The following is a 27,341-nucleotide window of genomic DNA, read 5'->3' as shown; positions in this document are numbered from 1 at the left end:
ACCATCAGTTCCCAGCCTATTTTACTTAGTGTTATTGCACAACATTCCAGCACTTTAGGTTAGCTCTACCTACTTAACATGGATCAAAAGCCAAAGGAACTTACTGCTAATCCCTTCTCTACTCCTACAGAGCACAAGCTGTGTGAGTACCAAGGCAGTGCTCCCATAATAACTCCAGTCATCTATCCCTGACCAAGGCTGTCTTCCATAAGGGATTTAAATTGAAAAATTCTCAGATGGATAATCCATTGCTCCTTTGTTCGTGCTGTTGGCTGTACAAGGTACTTGAACTTTAGTTTGGGATGAACATTTTGACATCAGGCCAAGCTTCAGCAAACAGCATCTTTGCCCCTTTCACTGTAACCAAGTTACTGCCTTCGTGAGCTGCTTCAGTCTCAACACAAAAACCGGTTAACCTGTAAAGCTTCACCCAGAACAAAACCACAGCTTTCTGCTCTCCTTCATCAACCAAACTAACAACCAAGGTAATTTTATTGAGTGCTTCATGCTTTCCCAATTCTCTTCCTTTTGATGGATAGTTCTATTTTTCCTGATAAAACCAATGAACTTTTTATTCCATTCTTTAAACATTCAAGAATTAGATGAGCCTTTATACCCCCTCAAAGCACACGCATCACAGACCCAGATGTATTAAACCCACGCTACTAAAATCTTAATGACCCCATCATGTCTTAGAAGTTACAAACTCTTGAGTATCTTGGCACCACCAGAATATGAAGAACGATGCTTTCTTAGCAAATACACAAGAACTCAGCTTCTCTGGAGCACTTAGAACCACCTTGCATCTACATGAAAACACATAACTGAGAAAAATAAGAACAAAATTATTATTGTGTATTCTTTTGTAATGATAAAGGAAAATCAGAAGAAGCTGGGGTGGGGGGAATAATCAGCATAACTTCATAGAGTTTTCAGCCAAATCTACCCATAAGGAGACAATGCTTAGCTTCACAAGAAGCTCAGGATTAAAAGCAAGATTATTCTGAATTTTACAATTTAGATCTAGATCTGAACTTCTATAACATGACATAACCCCTATAAAAATAACCCTGACGCAGTGTTTCATACATCAAGCTTGAAGAGGTTCAAAAACACTGAATAATAAACCTGAGAATTCAGGCAACTTTATCTTCAAACCTTTAAGCAATTTTTGACAGCAGCAACCCTCCCTGCAAATAAGGGCAGCATAAATCTCACCTGCCAAAGGACACCAGGGATGTGAGAACTTTCTCTCACCTTAAAGGGAGACAGGTATTGGGAACACAGATCCATTCAGGTTTATTAAACGAACAAACTTGTGCAACTCCCTGAAATGAAAGTGTTTATATATTTTGCCCTGCTCTTAACTTTTCCACGTGGGTCTGTCTGTGGTCACCAGTGGTGACACAAAACTGCTTTGGACATCAATGTGCCCTGCAATGGTACATTCAGTCTTATCACTAGTTTAGTGAGCCAGTTTCAGTGAGCATTAAAGTTGGCAAATTGGGACCTCAAGAAACGGGAACACTCACCACTTTTGTCCAGAGACACAGCCAAGAGCCTACCAGCTCTCAGGTATTGAAGAACAAGAGGAACAAAGGCAATTAGTTCAGTTTCCACCACCAAGTGATTTTTTACAAGAGAAATACTCAATTCAAAACAGAATTTGATGTTTGCTGCACAAGCACCTCATCAAGGTCATAACAGTTTCAAGTAAATGTTTAACTCCTCTCATATATGGATTCAGATACTGTTAATCAACACCGTTAGTAAGTAAAAACATTGTTTCACACTCTATCTGCCACATGCAGAGTTTCTTCGCTACTTCATGATTCCTACACCCATTTCTTACTCACGTTTAACATTTTAGTGTCTTTAAGCAGAATTAATATAATACGGAAAACTCTGACGTACTTTGGGTAACAGAAAAAAATCCACTTTTCAAAGACTGTCTTCTTTTAGAATCTTGATTATTTTATCCCATAGCAGGGTTCAGTGTCATCAAAACTGCATCAAGTTTTCCAGTGTTAAAAACGAGAAAAACACATAACCTTTTAAGGACAGTTAAGAGAGCACTATTATTCTGCCTCCACAAAGCTTTTAAGATTAAAATGATAGTTTGCATTTCTTACACCAGTGACAGTTTTAACATGTATAAAATTTCAGGTTCACTTTTATATGTTGTCAGAAGATGACTATTTTTATGCTAAAGAGAAAATCTGACATTTCCTACTAGAGAAGATTAGGGTTGGGGTTTTTTTCCTTTTGACATACCAATGAAAAGCTCTCTTTGCTTATGACTATTTTCAGTATTGCAGTCACTATAGCCACTCCTCTGGCATCCTTGTGTTTTATCACTAGAAGTACATGGAGAAAACCTTGGAATCAAGGACTGCTAAGAAAACAGCTCCTGAAGGTCCCACATACATCTGCATTAGTCTGTGGACAGATTCCAAAAAACTAGATGGGGCAGAAGGGAATAATACATTTACAGTAAACACAGCCTATCTCTTAGACTGAGCTCTAAAGGGCATCTAATTTAAAGCAATAACGAGGGACACACCAATAACAACCTCTTAGACCAGCACAGCCACCACAGCAACCTCTGCCTACACGGTGACGGGAATCCTGAGAATCCAGCACATCAACCTGGTACCACTCACCAGACCTGGGATCTACAAAAACAAAATGGAATTGCTTTGAAACAGGAAACATTTCATTTTTTGTACCTCCAGTTAGAACTGGAACTGAATTCCCTCCCTGCACACCAGTGGGACAAGGCTCAGGTTGAACAATGGGCCATGTCTCTGGTAATAACATGACTGTTATTATACGTTAATTGCAGAGACTATAATGAGATTAAAAGATTTTGCTGTGAGATGATTGCATTGTAAGTTCTCCGTTATGTCAGGACCTCAGGTGCAGCAATATTCAAGTCCAAAATGTCTCATACCTTTGGCACAGTTCCTGCTTTAACTTGGCTCACGGGAACCAAGACACAGTAATTGGGTAAACACAACAAAAACTGAGTTAAATTAAACCATTGTACCAGAAGAGAGTAAAACGTCCCAATTTCCTCTCTGGCAGCCAAAGGCAAGTGACTCTGGCAGTGGAAAGGCAGATCAAGCTGTGCATTCCACAGTTTTGCCAGAACTGACTCAGGGCAGTGATCCTACTCCACTGTTCAAGAAAAATGAGAAATGTCTCCTGAACATGTCTGTGTTCTCTACACTGTCCTGAGGCACAGACCGAATTAAGCACTAGGTAGGAACACTTAACGGGCTGTTTCAGATTAAAAAACCTGTCTTCCTCAAAGCAAAGGTATGTCATTACATTTATTTAATAAAAAATTATTTGAATAATTTGCATAAATAAACCAGTACAGTACATTTCATTACTTAAATTCACAAATGTACCTTACATCAAAGAGCGGTACTGCTACAGAGCTGTACTATTACTCATTAGTGCCTCCATTCCACTGGCTTCTCTCACTTGAAATATTAGGAATGTATATTTCTGAATCACAGAATGGGATTTTAAAAAATTTTTTTAAATACTTTCAAAAAGTAACAAAATAGGAATTTCTTCAGTATTTTTCAGTTTGCTTGGGCATTGAGATTTACTTTGAAGTACCTGATGCTGGATTTTGGCTCACTAAGCTTAAACTTACAAGAGTTCTGATTATGCCTACAGGTAGGTGTAAAACTCAGCCTCACAGGTGAAAAATGGACACAGATATTACCTTTTTTTACACCTGCTTTCAAACCAAACCAACAATTAAAGTGTTTAAGACAAACACGTGACAGTAAAATCATTCTTTACGGTCAGACCTAAAAGCATGTTTTTCCTACAGTGCGTGGGCTCCCTTCTCTGACAGTGACTTTGAAAAGTGACTAGTAAAAAAAAAACACCATCAGGCTTTTTCCAATGTACACCACTACCATCACAGGGAAAGCTGCTTCTCCACACTACTCATAAGCCTGAAATGAACAGAAGTACAACCATCATTCTCCCAGCTATTGCTATGCTCTTCTCACCTGTCCAAAGAACATTACATTCCTACAGAAAGGACAAATGAAACTCAAAAGATCAGTTCAGGGTCACAGGAAAAACACTCAGGGTCAAACTAATGACTGGCATTCCAGGCACAATGTTACAGTATTAGATGTATTGGATACCTTGAAAACATCCTCCTCCTCCACAAGCCCTTTTAGGAGCCGTAAACACTTCCTAATTACAACTGGGGTAAAAAAAATCCCCACATGCTCACGTTTCTGATACTGGACACAGTTTATAGCAGCAGACTAAGTTAAGCTATTGTGCACACAAGTATGTAATATAGATCTTTTGTGTAACTCTAATCAACTCAACAATTTTTTGATGGTTTCCTGATGAAGGATGGAGCAAAGCTTATAGTAGGTGCCTAAGCTTTGTAGTGTAGTACTCAGAGTACAAAGAGCATACACACAAAACATCAGCTTTATTAAAACAAAGTAACAAATCAGTGATTTTCAGAGTACTTTCCCATCAAATCATGGCACAAAATCATCCCATGTGAGGAGAGGCAAAAAGAGAAACAGAATGTAAACTGTTCTAATATAACAAGTCAATTAAGATTATCCAAACAACGAGTTGACACTATAAACCATTAAAGCTGAAATACCAGAAGCAGAGTGGAGTATAAATCTGAGGCGTGACTGTCTCTGTGGAATGTTATATCAAGTTACGATAAGGAAGTGCCAGACTACAGCTGTCAAACTGTTTTTCTACACACCAAGATGTTAATGGACGTACATAGATAGGAACCATCACAACTCTGAGAAAACTTGTAGGTTCAACTATCAACTCCTTACGAATCCTGGCAATTAAAAAGTAATTCTATAGCAGAAACAAGACTTTCATCATCAGATACACCATCATACTTTAATGAATACCAATCTGAACCTTTCCCTTTGACAAGTAAATAAAATAACAGGGGTCCCTGTGAATATTTCTAATATAATAGTTGTGTATTCATGATTTCCTTCAAGATGTCTTTGCTGGACAGTGGCAGATTCCACTTCCATTCCACATCTCTGCTTGATAAGGTGGGGAGCGTGACTGGGGCTACAAACTACTACAATTTTTCCAGAGGCAGCTCTGGAACCCAACAGTCCACATCAAGTTTTCTTCCAGAAAGGCAAAACAGATAGAAACAGAACAGGGTTTTACAGGTACCCTTTTTTTTTTTTCCTTCTATTCCTCTGCTCACCCCCCCCCACCAGAAGAGCCTGGAAACTTAGAACCTAGTTAGAGACAGGCAGGAGAGACCCTGATGGTGTCAGCTGAAGCATGCCAGATATTTGGAGGAAGACAAAAGGTCAGGGAACACTAAGGAAGAAGTGAGTTTTCAGAGGGAGTATGGAAAATTAAAAAAAAAAAAAAAAAAAAAAGGCAGAAAAATGGAAACCATGGTCCCTGATTGTCTGTGTACACACACATTGCTTTTCTGTAAGAGACTTTCACATCTATTGAGTTGGAAAACAACAACAAAAATTACATTACTATTAAACACTGTTTTCCTCTCTGCTGCAGGACAAGTAATAGAGGCGCAGATACCTTTTTATTTCCTAGTATTGAAAAACAGCTGTCATCAGTAGCAAGAGGTAACAAAATATAAAAACAAAGTAGCAAAACATCCCGTCTCCAAATTAATTGATTTTTTAAATTTGGATTTAAAAATTACTGACAGAAAATGAAGAAACATTCATCTTAAAAGAGCCCCTGACCCTTGCTTTCAAAGTTTTTTAGAACCCCTCTAGTAGAAAGAATGCAGCAACTTCTGAAGGGAAAAGTTGAGTCAATCAGCAAGGCCCTTAAGTCGGTGAAAGATGTTTTATGAAGTTAAAGTTCTTGTGCTATTTTGGGTTGGCTCTTTTTTGGTTTTTAAATACAGAAGAAAAATTCATAGGCATTCTGGAATGGACAGACTTTAAACAGCTGACAAATTCAAGAAAGAAATCTTTACCTGAGTAACTGAAAAGAATTTGGGTGAACCTCTGGTTATAACGGCATTTCTTGACTAAGATTTTAAGAGTTTTGTTTGTTTGTTTTTAAATTAGAGATACTTCAGAAAAATGTATCCCTATTTCAATATTCTCTTTTCATAATTGAATTTGAACAGTCCTGCATGGTACTATTTTGATTACGTTTCTCAGCAGATATTAATTTACACAAAAAAGGACCATGACCCTTCTATGCAACGAACTCTGCTCTCAGAATTCAGGAGTTAATACAGCCTGACTGAAGCCTAAGTACAGGAGAACAAATACCTATCAAGCAGCACTCTCTATTATCTGACATTGCAATGGTATGACCCACAGCCCTTTCCTATTTCTTGCTGACATCTCAGATCAAGCCAAACACAGCACTTTTTTTTTTGTGTGTGTTCATTTTTTATGAGAGTAATCTATATTATGAAGATCAAAGAGATAGCAACAAGGCATGCACTTGCTTTACAGACATGAAATTAGAAAAACTCCCCATGCTGAGGTACAATCTCAGCTGAAAGGACACATTTCACAGTGATTAAAGATATAACCGTATGCTGATACTACAACAGAGATTGTCAGAGACTGAAATGAAAGACCTGGGAATGTTTTCAAGTTTTAGAAAGACAAAATTATACACTGCACAGAGTAGGAAGGATGCTGCAGAGAACCAGGAGAGTAAAGAAGCAGTTGACAAATCTTCAAAGCATTGTCAGAGGAGGCAAGACTCTGAAGGGTACAACAAAGCAAGTGAAAAAGGGAAATTTGTTTGGGCTTTAGGTGCAAGCTTAAAGAGGAAGGCATTTCAGAGATAGGGAACCTAAGCAGCCACATTAGTATTATCAGAAAAGTTAAGCTTGCAAGCCCAACATTAAATAGATGATAGAAAGGAAAGATACTGAACATCCTTAAAAGTGACTTTCACAGGGATTGTCTGACAATGAAAAAGCCAGAGAGGGTCAAAGATGAGAATGAAACTACAGAGAAATGGAAACATCACACCAAGGAGAAATAACTGCAAGTTTGCTTAAAATAAATACTTCTTACAGAAAAAGACTGCATCTTATCTAGGGACCCATAAGGCATTTCCCAATCAGTAAGAAACATGGACAACTCACCCTCATGCCTAAGTGCAGCGGCAAAGAACAGCCTGTTCCTTTTTCCACGTCTCTTGACTAACTCTTCCCTTCTATCTTACCAGTCCTGCTTTCAAGTGTCACCTCTTTATTTACCAGACTCCTGTCCCACCAGAGATCACAGATGGATTAGGCAGAAGGATTAATACTTCAGGGTACTTAGGATTTTTGAAATGTAATGAAGACAAATTTCGTCTGAAATCTTTTCCTTACAAACTTTGGAAGAGCTGTTTGAAGCAACATTTGACTCTCACAAGCACAGTTCTTTTAAAGCAATATTTTTCATATTTCAGCTGGCTTTTTACTATAGCTTTTGATTTTCTTTGACCTCCCCATACTTCTTAAAATATCCAACCCTAAAGACTTTTGACTAAATTTTTATCCTTTGACTGGCTTTAAGATGCAAAGTCATTGCTCTATGTTACAAATTAACCACACTTAGATCTCTTTCAGCTTATTTGGAAAGCTAAGTTTCACCAAACATACTTGGAAATCCTGGAGATAATTCCTAAATGAGTCATAAAACCCATCATTTAACTATGTCTAGCACACTACTCTATTTTTATTATTTCCGACTGCACCTCTTGGGAAAAAACTCTTTCCACAAAATAATGAACTGTATACAAGTGAATGCAATGTGAATAAGGCTAAAAAAAACCAAAACATATAAACCTCAAGAATTTTTTTAACATATCACTACTATTAAATTTGCATTCTATCATAGCACAGAGCCACTGCTAAGTACAAGGTATATAAGTCACTGCCCCAAAGAGCACAGTCTCAGTCACACCTGACTTGCCACTGAAATCAGTCAAGAGGATTTGGTTTTCCCTTTTCAGAAGCCTAATTAAAAGTCCCACCATTACCCTGAACATCTGAATGCATTAAACATCATTGTGAAAACTAATGACAGCAACAAAAGAAGACCTCTCACAACAGGTAGGGTAGATTCAGGAGGCAATTCCTACACTTTTCCCTAAGGGAGATGGTCCCCACATCTGCACTCTGGGACACCACCATCAAAACCAGTCCTCCCCCAAACCTCATGGGCAACTCTGCTCTCTGTCCCACTATAGTCTGGATTTTAAAAACACTCCTGAATTAATATTATCCTCAGGAATAGCACACAAGTCAACATCTCTGAAAGTATGCATGTATCTCTTGAACACCCTTGCTGAAGGCAGGAACCTCTTCTTTATAGCTAGGCCAGTAAATTTGAGAGAAATATTACCCAGGCAACGTAACTACAACAGACAAACATAATCCAAATGTAGATCTGGGGGGAAATCTCCATTGAAGTAATAGGGATGAAGTGGAAAATGCTATCAGTGGCACTGGCTTTAGTGTTTACACAGCCTGAGGTATAAGCAATTGTAAAATGAAGTCCGAAAAGGGTGCCACAGCTGCAGTAATAACACGAGTGAGTGAAGCAGTGTACTGGATCCACGTATTTCACACCTCCTGTCACTGCCTTTTCTATAACCTCTTCCCCCTGTACCCTCCCCTCACACACCTGCATTCTGCCCCAGAGGAAAACACAACTGCAGCAGCAAAGAGGGAAGTTACAGTTCCCACTCACCTTGAAAGCCTTCTGCTTTCAGTTTCAGTACCACACTTACCCTCTTTATTTTCACAGCTTTTAATCTGTTCCTACTACCAAGGCTTTACTTCATATCTCAAGGACTGCCATGGAAGCATAGTAAGTACTTCAGTAATTAATCCATGCCCTTTCCCAGCTGGATTGCTGCTGTCTTCTGACAGTTAAGTTTGGGCAGTGCACCACTAATGTTCTCGTCACTCTCTTCGTTCCCTGGTTTTGTTCTAACCCTCCTGTGCAGGATGTACTTTTCCTAATACACCTCACAGAACATCTCCGAATCCCAACTCAATACAAACACCTATGTATATTTTTACACAGCCTTCCTCAATTAAGAACTCCTTAAATAATTCATGGACATCCTACATTTCAACTATTTTCTGTCCTTTAGGCAGAGGCATATTTTAAGGCATAGCAAATGTCGCACGTATTCCTAATATTTTTCTAGGTACATCTGGCATTTGAGAAAACTTCAATAAGGCATATTTTTAGTATTTTTATTTTAATGCATAATGAAGAGTTGATTTCCTCCTATATGTAAAGAAAAGTTATGATGATACACAGATATGCATGTGGATTAGCAGTCAAAAACAAAGAAAGACAAGAAAAATTTTGACTGCCTATTAGTTTTCAACAGAAATCCAACTTTAATTTTACATTCACTACATTGTATTTTAAAGAGATTCCATCTGCTCAGGCTGTAGTGCACATTAATATTCAGAAGACATCTGCAGTGTGCAGACCAAGCTTTTAATTGGAATCATGTCTCAGCTACCATCACACAACACTGAATGTAAATGTTGGCTATCTGCACTTGGCAGCTGCTTGGCAGGCTCAGTATAAAATCCTACTGAGACTGATAGTTTCTTTAGATAATGTGGTATCAGGATATAAAAGCTATCATGAGAAATCAAATACTTATTATCATATCCATAACTAATATAGCTGACTAGCCCCTCACTACTTATGAGCAAAATATGGTTTATATTCAGCCACAATTTTCAGAGAGCCAACAAATTGATACAACTGAACACTCACATCTTTCACTATGATAGATACTTAAGCAAATCTATCTCGTACACAAAAGGGGACAAAGTAAACTGAAATGACGTAGAGAAGCTCAAAGCATTTGTAAAAATCTAAAATTCAAGCATTGCTAAGGATGTAAGAGCACCTGAATAAAATAATTCGATTAACAGGTGCATTCAGTGAATAAAGATACTTTCCTACAATGTCAGACTAATTATTCTAGAATGAACAATATAGTTACCTTTTTTTAGAATAAAAAAGCACTGAGTTAACAGTATCACCATTTGCTTCAAATTCTTGCCAAACCATGGTAACATAAAATTACATTTTTCCAATCATCTGCGTATTTTCAGCTTGTACTTTGCTGTAAGGTTCTGACAAAAATGGCAGTGAATGACAATCTATAGAGAGAAAACTGTATGTGTGTGTATATGTATATACACATAAACTGAAGTTATTTGTCCAATACAAGCTATACTGACAAACTGCTTTTAGACACGTTGCAAGAAATATAAGACTACTCAGTATGTAAATATGACATAGGAACTCTAAGAACAGCAACACTTGCTTTTCATGAAAGACGCATTTTCTTGGGGAATTTGTCTTCCACCACTTTTGCCATTGTATCGTAATAAACAGGAATAGAACAAAAATTCAAGACCACAGCTCATTAAGGTAAATAGCTGTGCTGCCACAAAAATAATTACACGAGTAGAGGCAACATCAGAATGCAGTCATTGTGATCCAACTGTTCTAACTCCAGTGCCCTTCTCTGATAGACTAATTGGCTTATGGATCCTCTGAGCTTCAGTGCAGCTCCCAACACAGATAAGGGAATTACACAGAAGGGGAAGACACAATTGCTTATGGTCAGGGCATACACACATGGTTAGTCTCAAGCCTGTACTTGCACATCTACAACCATTCTAGAACACATTATGGTAGAAAGGAAAAAAGAAAACAAATGAGAGGACAGAGCAAGGTTCCGCTCCCAAACCCGAGCGCACAATGAGCCTATCGCTCACCACTGATTGTACTGGCACTTCCAATCTGTTCCAATGCCAAGGAAAAAAGGGCTGGTCTTAGCCTTTTTCATCAGTGGTGTACAGCTGGTCTGCTCCAAGTTTGGACTAGAACAGAAAGGAAGAATTAACGTGGGCAGTTACGGATGCGATGCAGTGTAAGAAGCTTTTCCTTTCGCCTCTTAGCTATTTAGTCTCAGACAAAACAGATTGAAGCCACTCTCACAGTCAGGTGTATCTCATGTGATAGACAGCATGAAACAACTATAACTGAACTACTTCTACAAAAGAGCAATTTAGAAGAAAAATATGGAACAGAAGATTCGAAGCTCAGCAGAAACAACCAGCAATGCTGAGAGGGCCTGGTGTTTTATATACCCAGCAGGCTTGTTACACAGCTACACTTGCCAGGTCAACCTGAGTTCAGGATTCTGTAATTATAGGCATCCGGGTACAATTCAAGAATAGCTTCCTACAGGTAAAAGAGGCACACAAAAGCCCACAGTTCTTTGCCTGGGTCACTTCACATTTCATTACCATTTCCTGCTGTCACTACTGATTTGAATGATGAAACATAGCATGTTTTTACATAAGACAAGGCTGCAATGGGCTGTGCTGTCATCTGACTTGATCTGTATAAAAGAGCACGAGGAATTTCAATCAGAAACTCCAGCATCAAGTGTCACTTCAAGCTGATTCAGAGCCTAATCTCACACATCCACATTTAAATCAGGGCATAAGCACACTTGTATATGCCAGGCAAGGAATGTGAGATTCACAGAATCCTGGGTTGCTTTAGGTGTAATATTGCCATGTTGAGGGAGGTGGTCCTTCCCCTCTACTCAGCCCTGGTAAGGCCACACCTGGAGGAGCACTGTGTCCAGTTCGAGGCTCCCCAGCACAAGAGACTCATGGACATACTGGACAGAGTCCAGCGAAGGGCCATAAAAACAATGAAGAGACTGAAGCATCTCTTGTGTGAGGACAGGCTGAAAGAGGTAGAACTGTTAGCTTAGAGAAGATAAGGCACAGGGTAGCTCTTATCAGTACCTGAAGGGCATTGAAGGACAACAGAGGCAGGTTCTTTACATTGGTGCCCAGCGACAGGACAAGAGCCAATGGGCACAAACTCAAACACAGAAAGGCTCCATCTGAACACCATGAAACACTTTTTTGCTGTAAGGGTGACCATGCACTGGCATAGGTTGCCCAGATTGGTTCTGGAGTCTCCATCATCTGGGATACTTAAAAGCCATCTGGGCATGGTCCTGGGCAACCACTCCAGGTAGCCCAGCTTACCCAGGGGGGTCAGGCAAGACAACCTCCCAAACCCAACCATTCTGTGATTCCTTAAAGATACTCCACAGCCCATTAAAACCCATGCTTTACTTCCAGTTTAAGTTCCAATAGGCAAAGAGAAGGTAAATTGAAGTAAAATTCATCTGCAGGTACAGGTATTAAGGGACTCTCTAGTTTCAGACATCCTTTTTCCAGTAGGTAACTATAAATTTTGACAAAGCCACTGTACAAGTTTGGGGCTGTTGGGATTTAATTTGTTTGGCTAGTTTTTTTGAAGGGGGAAGAGAGAAACAGTAGGAAGAAAGAGGCTGAGAAATAGACTGGGCTTCTACAGGTTCTTACCAGGGGCACATTCTTCATAATTGCAAACTGAGCACTTCCTGGGGCATTTTAAAAAATGTTCAGTGATGACCCTACTACAGTATACTGAACTAGTGCTTGTTCTAGTAATGCCACATAAAAGCCTATGACCATCCCCATCCTGGGCAACATGTTTATCAGCCCTCTTAGCCACTGTCATAAAAGGCATCTATTATGGGCTGATCAGCTACAATAACCTCTGCACCCTTCCTGTAACTGCTTTCTAGGATTTAGCACTCTCTCCCACACACATAATCACCACTGAAGACTCATTCTTGCCTGAACTGTTTGTGAATGACCTTTCTCAAACGAGTCTTTCTCAAAAAAACAACAATTTAAAGAGCTGGCTCAATTCTTCTTGAAGTCTGATTTTTACAGGGCTTTTTTCATTATTATTAAGTGCTTAAAAAAGACTGAAGACATGTTGTTGATTTGTGAAATTAAAAAAAATGTATTCAAAGAACTAGTGTTCCCATATGTGTGTGATATGTTAAAAAAGAAAAACTGAAGAAAAAAAATGTATCATGTACCATACCGCATTTTTTAATAACCAACACCAGAAAATGAGAAAACGTTGGTCAGTTGTCTGTAAAAGGTTCCAGATACACTTGCAGCTGAAGTGAATTGCTTTCCAGTTTAAAAAAAAAAAAAAAAGGAAAAAGGAAAAACAAAAACCAACACACCAAAACCTCCACACCAACTCACAATTTGTGTCCTTGTTACATACAGATTTACCTAAATTAGTGATAGAAGAGGTGCACAGGATTTACAGAGGGAGGGTGACAGCCAGAGGACTGAGGGGTGGCACAAACTCATCAGGGAGAAGGTACAGAAGAGTATCAGGGATTCTACAGATGCATCATTAACATCTCTGGCAATTCTGGGAAACTACACGTATACAACATGAAGTACTGCTTCATTACTAGTACAATATATTCATCAATAATTCACAAGTGAAGCTTGTTTCATTCAGATGTAATTTGGTTACAGCCGCTTTTAGTAAATAAAGTATAAATAAATTTGAGTACATTCTAAATAAGTCTGTTTTAAAATTTAAAACAGTTTAAACTTCTAATCTGGGCAATCTTCAGGTCATGATACAGAACCAAATGAGGAACAAAAATAACTTCTGTACCACATCTCAAAATAACGCATTTTATCGCTTTTCTTCCTTCAGATTTACACTTCTAACCACGTTAAATCAACATTCAAGTTACTTAAAACATATAGCTGTAAAAAGAATCATCTCCATGTGAAAAAGTATTTTGACAGACAACCCCCCACACACTTCCAGTAATTGCATCCTGTGCACTTTCACAGGAAGAGGATTTTTGGGAAAGAGGAAGGGTGAAGACAGACAGATATGTTCTGTTTCCTAAGAAGGGATAATAGTAAAAAAAAATTAAAAAATAATAATAAAAAAAAAAAATCAGCATGTTCTACCCAGACCAGGAAAAAGCCTCTTTTACAGAATCACTGAATCATTCAGGTTGGAAAAGATCTTTAAGATCTTTAAGTCCAACCATAAACCCAACACTGCTACATCCACCCCTGAACCACATCCCTAAGCACCATTCCAACAATTCTCATGGATGTCAGAAGACTCTGCAAGAGCCTTGCACAAATAACATTCATTCTGACAGAAAGTTTGGATGTAACCATAAAAAAAGTGAGCTGCAGCAGATGGCAAGTGCTACAAGGTTCAGCTTCCAGGTGAACTGACTTTCAGCAGCAGAACTTCTGGTCTAAAACTCCTCCCAGTCAAACACTGCTTCATAACAAACGAACACAGTGCAGATCTTTCAGCTATTACAAGTTAACACTGTCTGCCCCTGAAAGCTCTGAAAAGTTTAAATCACTAGCAAAACCAGTATACCATGTAAAGTTACATTATTTCAAAGTGCCATGAAAAAATTACACAAGGCACAGCACTTAATGTTTCCAATGATAAGAAACTAAAATTATTATGCTCCTACAAGAATACATGAGAAACTGAAGTCCAGCTTATGGCTGCTTATGATAATTCTAATCTCAAGATTAGAATTAAAAACATTATATCCAGTGATGCTAAATTGCTATACACTTCAGAAACTGGGCTCTGAACATCACCACTCCGAACAGCATTAAGCTTCAACATTTTAGAACAAGGATACTTGTGGAATCTCTCCCCTACTCTTCCCCAAAGATGTCAAAGACTGAAGACTAAACGTTAATCTGTTTTAATGAGACATCGTTCATAATTTCATAACCTGAGAAAACTTTGAGTGTTACAAATACTTACGGATTTTAATCAGAAACATTGATAACATCAAATGCTAAAAACCTGTTTCTGAACAATGATTTTCTAATAAAGAAAGAAGGAGGGAAGGAAAGAGGTAACTCCATCTCTGAATTTTCACTCCAGGGCTGTCCAGAAGACATCTTCCAGAGGGGTACCCCCCACACCCATGACAACCTGAGATCGACCAGCTCCTTACCCTACAGCATGTCCTTGAGGAAGCAGTTCTTCCTGAATGGTCAAGATTAGCACAAGTGTTGCCACAGTAGTAAGTGTTTACTGAAGCCTCAACAGAAAAAATAACACAAAAATGTTTGTGGTTTTCTTTTTTAAAATTGCTTCTTTGGAAAACAGTTTTCTTCATAGGAAGCACAAAACAATATGCTGTCCCAAGGGAGGAAGAACCAAAATGGAAATGAAGGGCCATTGTGACATCCTGCTTTATAGCAGTCTGTCAATATACAATCACCAAGAACAAGGAACTTGGCACTACAGTTGATTCAAAAATGCACAGGAAAACTACAGAGAAGTTTCTCAACCCTCATCCAAAACCCATATTTTGCTCCCCACACAAACTCCACAAGTTTTTAGAACGTTCTGCAACAAGAGCAGCAGGACTTCAAGCTTTGCAATCCTTCTCTGTGAAGGGCTCAAATCCACAGAAGGACAGAACAGTTAGGCATGGAAGAACATGCACTTCCTCTCCAACTTGCAATCCTAATCCTTCTTCACACAACAGTTTAGAGAGAGATTTTGTGCCAATTTGCTCAGTTCTGCTGACGAGGTCCCTGGTCATGGACCATCTTGGTCTGGACCTCGCAAGCACCCAAAAAGGAGTGCAAGGTTCCAGACTTGTGTAAGATGACCTCACATCAAAACCTGACATCATGCCAGTCCCTGCAGGCTAGAGACCATTTCCAAACAGAAGCAAAGCTGTTCTTCAAGCCACCAGGAAATAAAATGAGAGAACAGAGAGTGGCTTATCATTTTTTAAAAAAATAACTCCCAAGTTTGTTGTTGTTTTTAAATGATGATAAAAGCAATGCTACAAAAGGAATACCTGCACTCCCTCCCACATGCCTTGAAGACAGATTCTTCCTAAAGATGTTTTCAAATTCCAAAGGGAATTTCCAAGTCTCTGCACAGAGAACTGCCACTACTCACCATTTGTAACTTCTATACAGAACAGAAATGCCCCAGTCTGGAAAGGGCTACCAGCAAAACTGCTACTGATACAAGGCTGGCCTTTATTATACACAATTTAGGGTATATTTATGAAACAGAGGCCAGATCCTATCAGCATGATAACTATAAGACAGGCTGCTTTCATCTTAATCTCCTCTCTCTTAAGTATCCTTCCCACTAAAGCACACAAGAGAACACTGCCATCATCACCACAGTTCTCACAATCTCACAGACAAAATACCAATGACCACAAAACAGCTGCTCATTCTGCATAACAGATTTCTGGAGTTTCCACCCAACAGTACTTCTTTCAGATCCTTACTTTTAAAAGATCCTTTTGCACTATGGGATCTCAGAAGCATGCATCCCTTTAGTAGAATTAGTATCTTGCTGCCAGAGTCTTTCATACGTCAGTGTTTTGTCCACACTCAGATTTCCCAAATTCCCCACCAGTCACTTTTCTAACTAATATTCTTGTGATTCACTATTTACCTTGTCTGTTTAGATTACAGTGATGCATAAAGACACAAAAACTGCAGAGCGTAGAAGAGTACACACCATTTACTGGGGAACTGACAGTACCTCAGGAAAACAATTAAACCTACATGAATCAAAGAATCTTGATGTATCAAAAACCACCAAACAATTGTTACTTGCCAAGGAAATACTGATGCAAAGCCAGGCATGGAACACAAAGAACAACCAAAGGAATCTAAAGGACCATTGCAGAGGCAAGAATAACATTGCTCTAAAAGAGGAACCAATACGTTTGTGAACTATATTTGTTATTGTCTCCCTCTTCTTTCACAAAAAAATATGAATGATCATTCATGAAGCTGAAAACGTTACTAAAGCCAGTGGGAAACATTCATAGCTCATCTTGGCTACACTTCCAGTCTTCATTTGAATAATGAGCAACTGCTCTTTGTTAGACATTAATGCTTTTTAATGACTGACTGGTGAATAGCTTGAAGTGAGCTCCTTCTCTGCTGTCTCCTCCTCTTCCCCGAGATCTCCATTGTTCTATTTTAGGTAAGAGGGTACAACTAAACTTCAGTGTTAGCACAAGGGGAAGATGGCACTCTGCTACACTGACAGAATTGTCTCAGCACTCTAATATTAGTTTATTAAATGAACAAAAATAGCCAAGTTAAATAGAAGCTTGTGTTCAGTACAATACCTAATACTGCAATACAATATTTTCCATTAGCTTAATTTTAGAACCAGCTTGAAGAATCCAATTTTAGAAGTTTCATACAATTTTTATTACAATAAGCTTTTTTCAACACGGAAGCAAAAGCTTTTAAGAATTCAACAATTATTTACAAAGGCTAGTTATCCACTTCCTTCATAGTTAGTTACGCTCTTTGCAGAGGCTAGTACGTAAGAGTAATAAAGTTTCTATTTGCCCAAAGTAACAGCGGAATACTAAAACAGCAGATACTGAATCTACAGCTTAATTTATCTATACAGTTACAGCAAGTATCAAAAGCTATTTCAGGAAATATCAAACTTAACAGTTAAGTGAAAAGTTACTAGTATGCAACAGATTACAAATACAAATTCAAAAGAAATTTAAAACAAAAAAAAATTCACTTCCTGCTTCCTCATATTTTAGGACATACTGATCACTTAAGGCAGAACAATTATGTCAAGCCACTAAGTGCAAACTGGAATAAGATGATATCTTTCTTGAGATAGGTTGTTAAGAGCTGTCTAATAGGTGCTATAGGAATAATAGCAGAGTTATTTGTAACGTCCTGGCATCAGCACCAAGTGTACTATGTCTAAATTCCAAGAAATGTAGCTTTTACAATTAACACAGAAGTTGCTCCTTCCTGATGTAAACCAATATACATTTAGCAATATCCAGCAATAGCTGAATTTCAGTCAACTCATCTATAATTCTGTTTCTCAGCCAGTCAGCAGCTTTTATCCCTTCACTTCATACTTTCAGTTCTTTTACTATCTTAGGTAAGAACAACATATTACACATACATTTTAATTAAATTTTCATTTGTACTGAAGATTACTGATGAAACGTTCCTTCAAGCCCCACTGAGCTACAATTGTTGGCTTTCTTAGACCTACATCACTTAGTTAAAAAAATTCCTAATCTCACCTTGTCATAGAGTAATTACAACCTTAAGAGCAAATGCTGAAAAGCAATTCTATTGTGATAAACAAATATAGAAGCAAAAAGACCTCCAGACAGGAAAAAAAACCTTTAGATGTTTTGTCCAAGTAACTAAAGAGAAGTGAGATCAGTCTTTCTTAATACTTAGTTTATCTTCAAAATTCCCCTGTGAGAACAAGATAAATATAGGGAGTGAAGTTCCATTAGTACTAACAGCAGCTACTCTACTTAATCCTTCAGATTTAAGTCAGGGAGAACTGCCTCTGCAAAAGCAAAGACATGTGCAAGTACAGCAGCTGCACAACAGTAATCTTTCACTTGGTATTTTTATGTTAAACACGTTCAAGATACTTTGCTTTATAACTGATTTCATTGATGGAGATCAAAGAACAAATAAAACTCTAAAGCTTCTTCTATACCTTCAGGTTGCTAGGCTTGCTTACACATACAACCTTTTAAAACATAAAGCAAGCATGTGTATTTCTTTCTTTGTGTACCAAATTCAAAGGTTTAATACAGTCAGATCACAGAATTGTTTAGGTTGGAAAAGATCACTGATCAAAGATCACTGAGTCCAATCATTAACCCAGCACTGACAAGCCCACCATTCATCTATAGCTTTTTCCTCCATCTCCCTAAAAATCTAGAGACTACTAAAGCAGAGCACAGAACAGCTTTATTACAAATATTATTAAAAAAAAAGATGCAGAACTAGTAATCATCAGATTATGAGAGTGCTCACTGTGCTACCTAGACTTTAAATAGAGTAGCTCCTCTTTGGACTAGATTTGCATCATACAATGCAATTATTCTGTACAAAATCCCCAATGCACAGAAAGGCTCTTTTAATGTTATGGACAAAAAAAAAAAAAAAAACACTAAAAAAAAAAGAGGGAGGAGAGAGCTACTTAGCTTTATTCCCAGTAAATTAACAGTTATGGAGGAAGTAGGTAGGTGAAAGCACTACTAAAAAGTTAAAAGTACTTTCATTTTAAAGCTGATAGTATCTCACAGCAACACATGAATCCAAATTACGTCTGAAAGCTCGAACAGCATTGTTCAGAAGGACCACTATTCTTCTTATCCTATACTGCAAAATTCTTAATATCATCCAACTCCTATCTCTCAATAAGTTTCATTTTATTATGAAAATTTTCATTTTCTTGAAATTTTCATTTCAAGAAAACAGGAAGGAGTTATGCATGACTTGTGAATTGATGCAGGCAGAGTATAAATGCTTTGTGATTGATGTAAAGAAGTAACTTCTTAGGAATTCCACAGGATGTATCAGCCCAGTACAGAAAAAGAAATCATAAGCAAATGATGCTTAAGAATAAGAAGATAAGCAATCTGAAACAGGTTTAATTTAATATTAAGCTCTTCTCTTAACAATTAAAAAAATAAATATTTCAAAGGCAGACTGAACTCTTATTCTGTATCACATTCAAGATCTAACAATGTAAAAGAGCATCTCCCTACTCCCTTCTGCTCAGATATCCTGTTGATGTTTTAAAGATGACATTTAGCAAATCTCTGAATTTTAATTGAGCAGCTCAGTGCAGAACTAAAGGATCTTTTCACCTGTCCATCCAGATTCATATGCACCACTTCCCTTCACAAAAACAGAGCATACTGAAGAGGATTATCTCAAAAGCTAAATATTAAGAAGGGTTCTCTTTTGCTCAGGGAGCAGCTAAAAAGCACATAATCTTTCCTTCAATATCAAGGTGAAATCCTGGGAAGGAAAAATTTGATTTGCACTAAAATACTTGTGATTAGTTGAAACACCTGAGTTGCTCAAGCTAGTATATAATCCCAAAAATATTTTAGTTTCACTGTTATATTTAATACCTTCAAGAACAAAGACAGTTGTTTTTACTATTACAAACAAGGAGACAAAACAGAAAGTTAATGGTGCAGCACTTTGCACCTTTGTGCAACTGCCTCAATAGACAGGGAAGGAGAGCTCCCTGCCTTCCTTCAGGTGTCCTCCTCGACAGGTTTCCCAAAGCCATGACTCAAACAGTGAACAGACCGTTTCTGTGTCTTTAGTTTCACAGTCTTAACACATCCCTTCAGAGCCTCCTTGTTAAAAGTACAAGTGTCATGGTCAAGGACACACTTTCAGAATACATATCCATCCTTGGCTACGTCCTCAACCTGATTTTTGAAGCTGTCACTTTGCACCTTTCCCAATTCTATCAACTTGTCAATTTTGCAGTTATACCAATGAACTAAAGGTTCTGAGGAAAGATTCAAATGTAAAAATTCTCTGCCCCATCCCAGTGAATAAATGTCTCTGGAGGTTCCCCCACAACTATCATCATTTCATTTCCACACATTCCTTACAATCCACTCTGCTGAACAGCCACATCCTGATGTCCTTTGATCACATATACAAAAACAATTAAAATGAAGGATGAAACTCTGGAGGAATCAGAGAATGAACATAAACCTGGAAGTAATTTCTTAAGCATGACAAGAAAATACAAGTCTTTTTTGTAGTCTAGTTTGTTTCAGTGACTTTTACCACCTGGATGGAGTGCTATTATGGCAGCAAAGGAACCACTGGTGTCGCTACGAGTACACGAAGACATTTGCCACATGATTTACACCAAAGGCCAAGAGCTCCTTTTGACTTTGAGTTATTCTTGCTTCTATTACCATACTCTCTCAAAGCATACAAAAAACCCTCATATAACTTATCTAAAATGTTCTCACTCTTAGCATGCAGGTGCAGCCTAGTGACATGCTCAGATTTAATGCTGTACAAGGAGACACATTAAGACAAGCACATTATTTCTGCAGACATCTTCCCTACTCCCAACATATACAATAGGGGTATATACTTAAACTAGCTTCAAGTTTCCTTAGCATAATAACTTACAAAAACAATTGCTCAGTTTCATCTTTATATTTAAAAACAGCCTTGGAAATGTGTTTAAAACATCCATTTGACCTATCTCAGCAACTCTAAGGTAAGAAGGCACTAACCTAGGAAAACACAGTGAAATTATTTGTCTGTCCTAAGTTGTCCAAGATGAAAAACTGCAATCTTAATAAACAGTACTCAGGTCTGTCCAGTTATCTGAGTCTCTCACTGTGTGTTTTTCTCTATTTCCAAGTGTCCTTTAAACACTAAGCAGTGTGTGAGCACACAGGATCTAGTCTTCCACAGCAAGGCACAGCTCCTATCTATAACAGTCATCAGAGATATCAGAACCTCTGACTTAACACTTTCTCATTTTTAGAGCCTTACACGACAACAGTTACAACAGAACCCTAAATAACAAACACACAGCCATGGTTGACTGTCACCCACACTGTTGAACACTGCAAGAAAGGATCATTTCCCTGACCCTGGAGAGGGATCCTCGCCTGCTGCTGAAGAGAACATGGCACTGCTCCTGCCCCAGGTCTTGGAAACCACAAGGAGGAAACAGCATTACAGGCAGTGCCACTTGCCTAAAGGGCTCTGCCTACAACAAGTGACACTGCCGTGCCTTCCTAATTTAATTTTCTCTTTGACTAAGATAGAAAGATGATAAGCAGAAACTTGAAGCAAAGGAACCACCCTTCTGTTCTGGACAGCCTCACCATGTAAAGCTGTATTTTAAAAGCTGTTTGCCACCATCATATTTTTAAATTTTTCTTTGAAAACATTTAACTTCAGAGGATCCTTCCAGCTGTACTTGCAACATTCACCAGGAAAATTTTACACTTACTTCCCTGAAGAAGGTTATTCCAAACCCTAAAACTAGGTAAATTGATCACTAAATAGCAAAGGTGCATTCAAAGACATTAACAGTTCTGGTGGAATGGGGTTTTGTTTCGGTTGGGTTTTTTGGGGCTTTTTGTGTTTAGGTTCCTTTTTTTTTTTAAAGGAAAACATTATATACAAAGATATTGAACATTTTTAAAAATTACATCCAATTACTTACTGCAATTTTTCTAATCTGGAGCTTAATTTTAAAATAATACATTCTACAAGAAACTATACCTTTTTTATATTTAGAGATGTTTGAAGACATTGCTGACTTGGTTGCAGAACAAAAAAAATCACTTGTAATTTCCATAAATCTGTGCTCATACTTGAACATGCCATTAACTTCAACTCAATCACTGCCAGTGTCCACCTCTTCACCCTTCACCTTTTCTTCTTCATGCCCTAAACAGAACTTTTCTCTCATTAGAAAAAATAAAAATTCAAATACAGACAGTAATTGCAAACTGCTTTTTAATTCATTCTGACTGCACATTTCACTCTTGCCCTCTCGCATATTCCATGTCTTGTTTAGGTTGTCTATTTTCAAGAACTGAAAGTATGTTTCACTCTGTAAAGTAGCCAGTCTAAAAGGGCTGCAAAAAAAAACCAGCCAGTGTCTCAACCCTTCCTTAATAAAAACAATTACTTGTTCTATAGCCTAATTTCTTCCTGTTTCTCTAAAACTGTTAACCAGAGAATAGGCATTAAGAGCACACTTCATTCACAAGGTGACATCCACTAATTGGTCTAACAGGGGATCCTCTATCAATAAAAGCCAGAAACCTTTACTCCCGTTATAGGTCAAGGGCACAAGACCTCAAATCGAGGGCACTGAAAGTTTAGGAAAAGCACGCTTTTTCTCACCTTTCCCTTCCCCTTAAACTACTTTCTAATACCAAAAGAGCATTCAGTGATTTCAGGTCCAAAATTCTGGGTGTGCCAAGTACCACCATTCACAAACATTTTAAATAACTTTTCGCACTGAAGCTCAATTACAGCCCAAATGACAAGTGCTCTGCATAGCACAACACACACAGTATGTTCTGACAGAATAAAAATGGAAGTATCATAAGTGGCGTTTCATTCAGCTCAGGTTAAGGATCTTATCTATCTTAGAGAGTGACAGCATAAAGAGGAACATACAGGTGGCTTACAGGAATTTTAATACGTCGCGAAATAGCGAAAGTTATTTCGCTGCTTTATAATAACCACTTTAAAAACTCAACAGCGGCAATAAACAACCCCAGCTTCAGTGGGGAAAAAAAAAAAAAAAACCCTACACTCGTCCACAACGATTTAAAGACAGAAACGCAAGAATAAGTACAGGAGAGGTTGCACAATAACACATGATCTTCCCTATCACATGCTTGGCAGCGCGCTCGCTCCCCGGCGGTCCCCGGTCAGACCCCGGGGCTGCTCGGCCGCCCGAGGCAGCCCCGGACGCCCCGGGAAAGGGGCTCCGGCCAGAGGGTCGGGGCTCCCCGAGGCTCGGGCGGGGGCTCCGCGGGGACCCGCGGGGCGGGAGCGGTGTTACCGCGGGGCCCGGGCGGCGGCGGAGCCTCTCCCCCATTCAATCCCTGCCTCCCTCCGGCTCTGCTCGGGCGGCGGCGGCCGGGGCAAAGCACCGAGCGAGGAGGGGAGGCGGCCGCCGGCCCCGGGGCTGCATCCCCCGGGCGCGACCCCGCGCCCCCGGCTCCGCCTCGGCGGCGGCGCCCGCACTTACGCTCGAAGTCGGAGTCCGAGTCCTCGTCGCCGCGCTCGGGCTCCTCGTCGCCGTTGGACTCGGTCTGCATGGGCTCCCCGTCGAAGCTGACCACCCTGCGGCCGCCACCCGCCTCCTGGTCGCGGGCATCCCGCAGGCGGGCGAAGTAGTCGGCGGCGAAGCCCAGCAGGTCGGACGGCCGGTGCCGCAGCACCTCCACCGTGTAGCCCTGCAGCAGCTCGGTGAGGCCCGGCGGGATCTCGATGCTCATGGTGCCGGGCGCCCGGGAGGCCGCCTGGCCTCCCTCCCCTGCCCCGTCCGCGGGCGGCGGTGTGGGTGCGGGCTCGGGGCCTCCGCGGCGGGCGCGGACCGACTCCCGCCGCTCCGGTCACACGAGCGCGGGGCGCGGACGGGAGGGGCGGGGCGGGAGCGGCCCCGCCGCGCAGGCGCGGAGCGGGCGCGGGAGCGGGCGCGGGGCAGCGGCCGCGCGTGCGCGAGGGGCGGGGGGGGGCGCGTGCGTCACCGCGGGAGCGGCCCCGGGACCGGGAGTGGGACGGGAACCGGGAGAGGGGAACGGGCACGGGGCGTGGGGCCCGGGGACGGCGCTGGCAGCGTGTGCAGATGGTTCAGCTCTTTGGAAAACGGTTCTGCCCGCGCCGTTAACACCCCTCCCCCGGTCACGGGATTCGGGCTGGGTTTGTGCCGTGTCGGGAAGCGTTTGGACCAAAGCTGGCGGCGGGATAAGGGAAGGGGGGGAGGTCGGCTCGGTGACCGGGCAGGGAGGCCCTGGCCGTCGCTACCTCCTCGTTATTTTTCTCTTATTTCCCATCTGTGACCTCGTTCTCTCATTTCTTGTCAGAATCACAGAATCGGTTAGGTTGGGAAAGACCTCTGAGATCATCGAGTCCAACCTCAAACACCACGATGTCAACTAGACCATGGCACTGAGTGCCACGTCCAGTCAAAAGCACCTACAGGGACGGTGACTCCACCACCTCCCTGGACAGCCCATTCCAATGTCTAATCACCCTTTCTGTGAAGAATTTCTTCCTAATGTCCAGCCTAAACATCCCTTGGCACAGCTTTAGGCCATGTCCTCTCATCTCGTATCCAGTCGCCTGGAAGAAGAGGCCGATTCCCACCTGGCTACAGCCGCCTTTCAGGGAGCTGTACAGACTGATAAAGCCTCCCCTGAGCCTCCTTTTCTCCAGGCTAAACAACCCCAGCTCCTCAGCTGCTCCTCATAGGACTTGTGCTCCAGACCCTTCCTCAGCTCCCTTGCCCTTCTCTGGACTCACTTCAGCACCTCAATGTCCTTCTTGAAGTGAGGGGCCCAGAACTGGACACAGGACTCGAGGTGTGACCTCACCAGTGCCAAGGACAGAGGTTTTCTTTCCTCAAGGTGCCTGTCAGGGTGTTTAAAAGGTCCCCCAGGAGCAGGAGAAGTTGTTTTTCTTTGACCTTGGTCAGACCCAGTCTAAATTTTAATCTAATTCTTGGTAGCAGTTTGATTTAGGACCTCCCACCCCTCTAGTTTCTTGTCAGAATTAAGGCATTAAAGAACAATTCTTAAAATAAGTGAGCGCAAGAGAAGGAGCATGCAGCTCTTCACACCTGAATAGAGCCATAATGACATCGTTTGTGAAATTGTGGCAATAGCTCTGATCTGCTTAATAATAAACCATTAAAGATGAAGAATTTCAGAGAAATGAAACACAGAATCATAGAACGGTTTGGGTTAGAAGGAACCCTAAAGATCATTTGGTTCCATGGGCAGGGACACATTCCACTAGACCAGATTGCTCCAAGCATTGTCCAGCCTGGCCTTGAACGCTTCCAGGAATGGGGCATCCAAAGCTTCTTTGGACAACCTGTGCCAGCACCTCCCCACCCTCTCTCAATTGCTTATGTGTGTGAGCTTTGGAGGTACCCTTTTGTATGTTGTTGGATGTGCTTTATTCAGATTTTTGCTTGTCTTCATTGTACAAAACCTGTTATCTGTGTGTTTGGCAGATGCCCAGGGGAAGGCAACAGGCTGTGTGGCGTGGAGCCGTTGGCCTTTAAGGTTTGACGTTGCTGGAAACCTCGTCTTGGGAGAAAACAGTCCTGTACAAACATGAGTCAAGGGGATATACGGATGTTGGCTTAGTGACACCGCTGCGCGTTGTCAGTGTAAATATTTTTATTTGATTCTTCTTCTGTTTCAACAATAAAAGAGCAGAAATCAACTTGTGCTCAAAATACAAAATTTCACTCAGAAGCCCAGAATTGGCTGAGGCAGTGTACTGTGTTTTGGTTTTGTTTGCTCATGTGCCAGGGTCCCCTTGCTTATCCAGATGGTTCTCACCACACTCCCATACAAAGATATCCTGTTCATGGCTGCTGCGTGGAGGGCACAGCAGTGGATCCTAGAACACCCATCCAGTGCCTTTACTTTATTCTCAGCAAGGGGTGCCAGTTGGAAATCTCATGGCACTTAAAAGGTGTTCGCTGTAATACAGGTCCCATATTTTTATGTGGAGTAAGATTACATCTTGTATCCATACAAAATTAACAAATTTTTAAAATGCACAGGAGGTAGATTTGCCACACCTCACCAGTTTATCCAAATATTTTGTATAAAGCCATTTCTCTTAATTTTTATTCTTTTCTACAGCAGGAATAACAGTTGCTGTATCCCCTTTTTCAAAAGATAATTGACACTGATTTTTCATTTGCCACTCCTACAGTATTATCTGTCTGGTGGTCTCAAACAATATAAGAGCACATTTCACTGTTCAATGTACCTTCTTTAAATACTGACAGAACTGATACAGGGAAAAGGAACTGATCAACCATAAAACTGTATATCTGGTTAGTCCCCCACAAAATAAAGATTTCTGATGAGATCTTTCCTTTGCCAGTTGGGTGCTGAAGACATTGCTGGTGGTGAGGAGGTAAAAATGAAAGGTAGAAAGTGCTGTAGAAATGGAAAAACAAAATGCCATTAAAAAGCACTGGCAAGTAGCGTCAGAGGAAGAAAAGGAAAGTCTGATTCCAAGGGAATACACTGAGTTTTCTTTACCACTCTCTTTCACAACAGCCAGCCACCTGACAAAAAATTGCCTGCTTTTGGCACCAGTCAGCTCTTATATTAGCTTTTAGCATTTGTTGGCAATTTTCTCTCATTTGTGCCTGTGGATATAAATCTGGTTATTTATTTGAGAAAATGTGTTGCCGGTAAATAGTGTTAAGTCTCTGAAGAGCTGCATTGTATTGGCTTTCTGGTATTTATATGTCCACACAGAGCTAATCAGCTTCAGAGGAAAGTAAAGAGCAGAGCTGTGTTTAGCCTTCTCTGAAGGTCAACAGACAAAATCAGAAGCATCCAAGGTCACGTGAAGCACATTTTCAAGTTGATTTACGCCACAGTTTACCCTGTTTCTTTAAACACCTTTTTTTTTTTTGTGAGCATCAGAATTGATGGCACAAATATGTGAGAAACTTGTCGGCGATCAAGTTAATTGTAATACTGCCTGCTGCGCATACATAGAGCTCATCATACGCTTTCTTTCACCCTGAATTTGCATAGCTTTTTTAATTATTACTATAATAAGCATTCACATTAAAAGAATGGTAGAAAATAAATTAGGAAATGCACTTGCAGCCTTAATTTGATCCCCTTTATAATAACGTTTTTAATTCAGGCAGCATGACCAGTGCAATTTCTTTCCACTGTCTTCATGGCACGTTCAGCACCCACTGTGGAGTTAGATAAGACTTGTGTGGCTGATGAAGTTGGTCCCCACAGCATTCCTATCA

At 40.3% G+C, this 27,341-nt stretch overlaps 1 protein-coding gene across 1 annotated transcript in view; it reads right to left on the bottom strand.

The window, feature by feature from the left end:
* PRKAR2A (protein kinase cAMP-dependent type II regulatory subunit alpha) overlaps positions 1-23,935 on the bottom strand; it is a 59,295-nt gene extending 35,360 nt beyond the window's left edge. Inside the window, exon 1 of the mRNA XM_027713812.2 lies at positions 23,562-23,935. Coding sequence (XP_027569613.1) covers positions 23,562-23,811 — 250 coding nt within the window. The 5' untranslated portion in view covers positions 23,812-23,935. The remainder of the gene's footprint in view (positions 1-23,561) is intronic.
* Between the last annotated feature and the right edge of the window lie 3,406 nt (positions 23,936-27,341).

This window comes from Pipra filicauda, unplaced genomic scaffold (assembly GCF_003945595.2).
Source record: "Pipra filicauda isolate LSUMZ 115617 unplaced genomic scaffold, ASM394559v2 scaffold318_size846807_pilon, whole genome shotgun sequence".
NCBI lineage: Eukaryota > Metazoa > Chordata > Aves > Passeriformes > Pipridae > Pipra > Pipra filicauda.
Note: the sequence above shows the minus strand (reverse complement) of the source record. Positions and strands in the feature narration are given on the sequence as shown.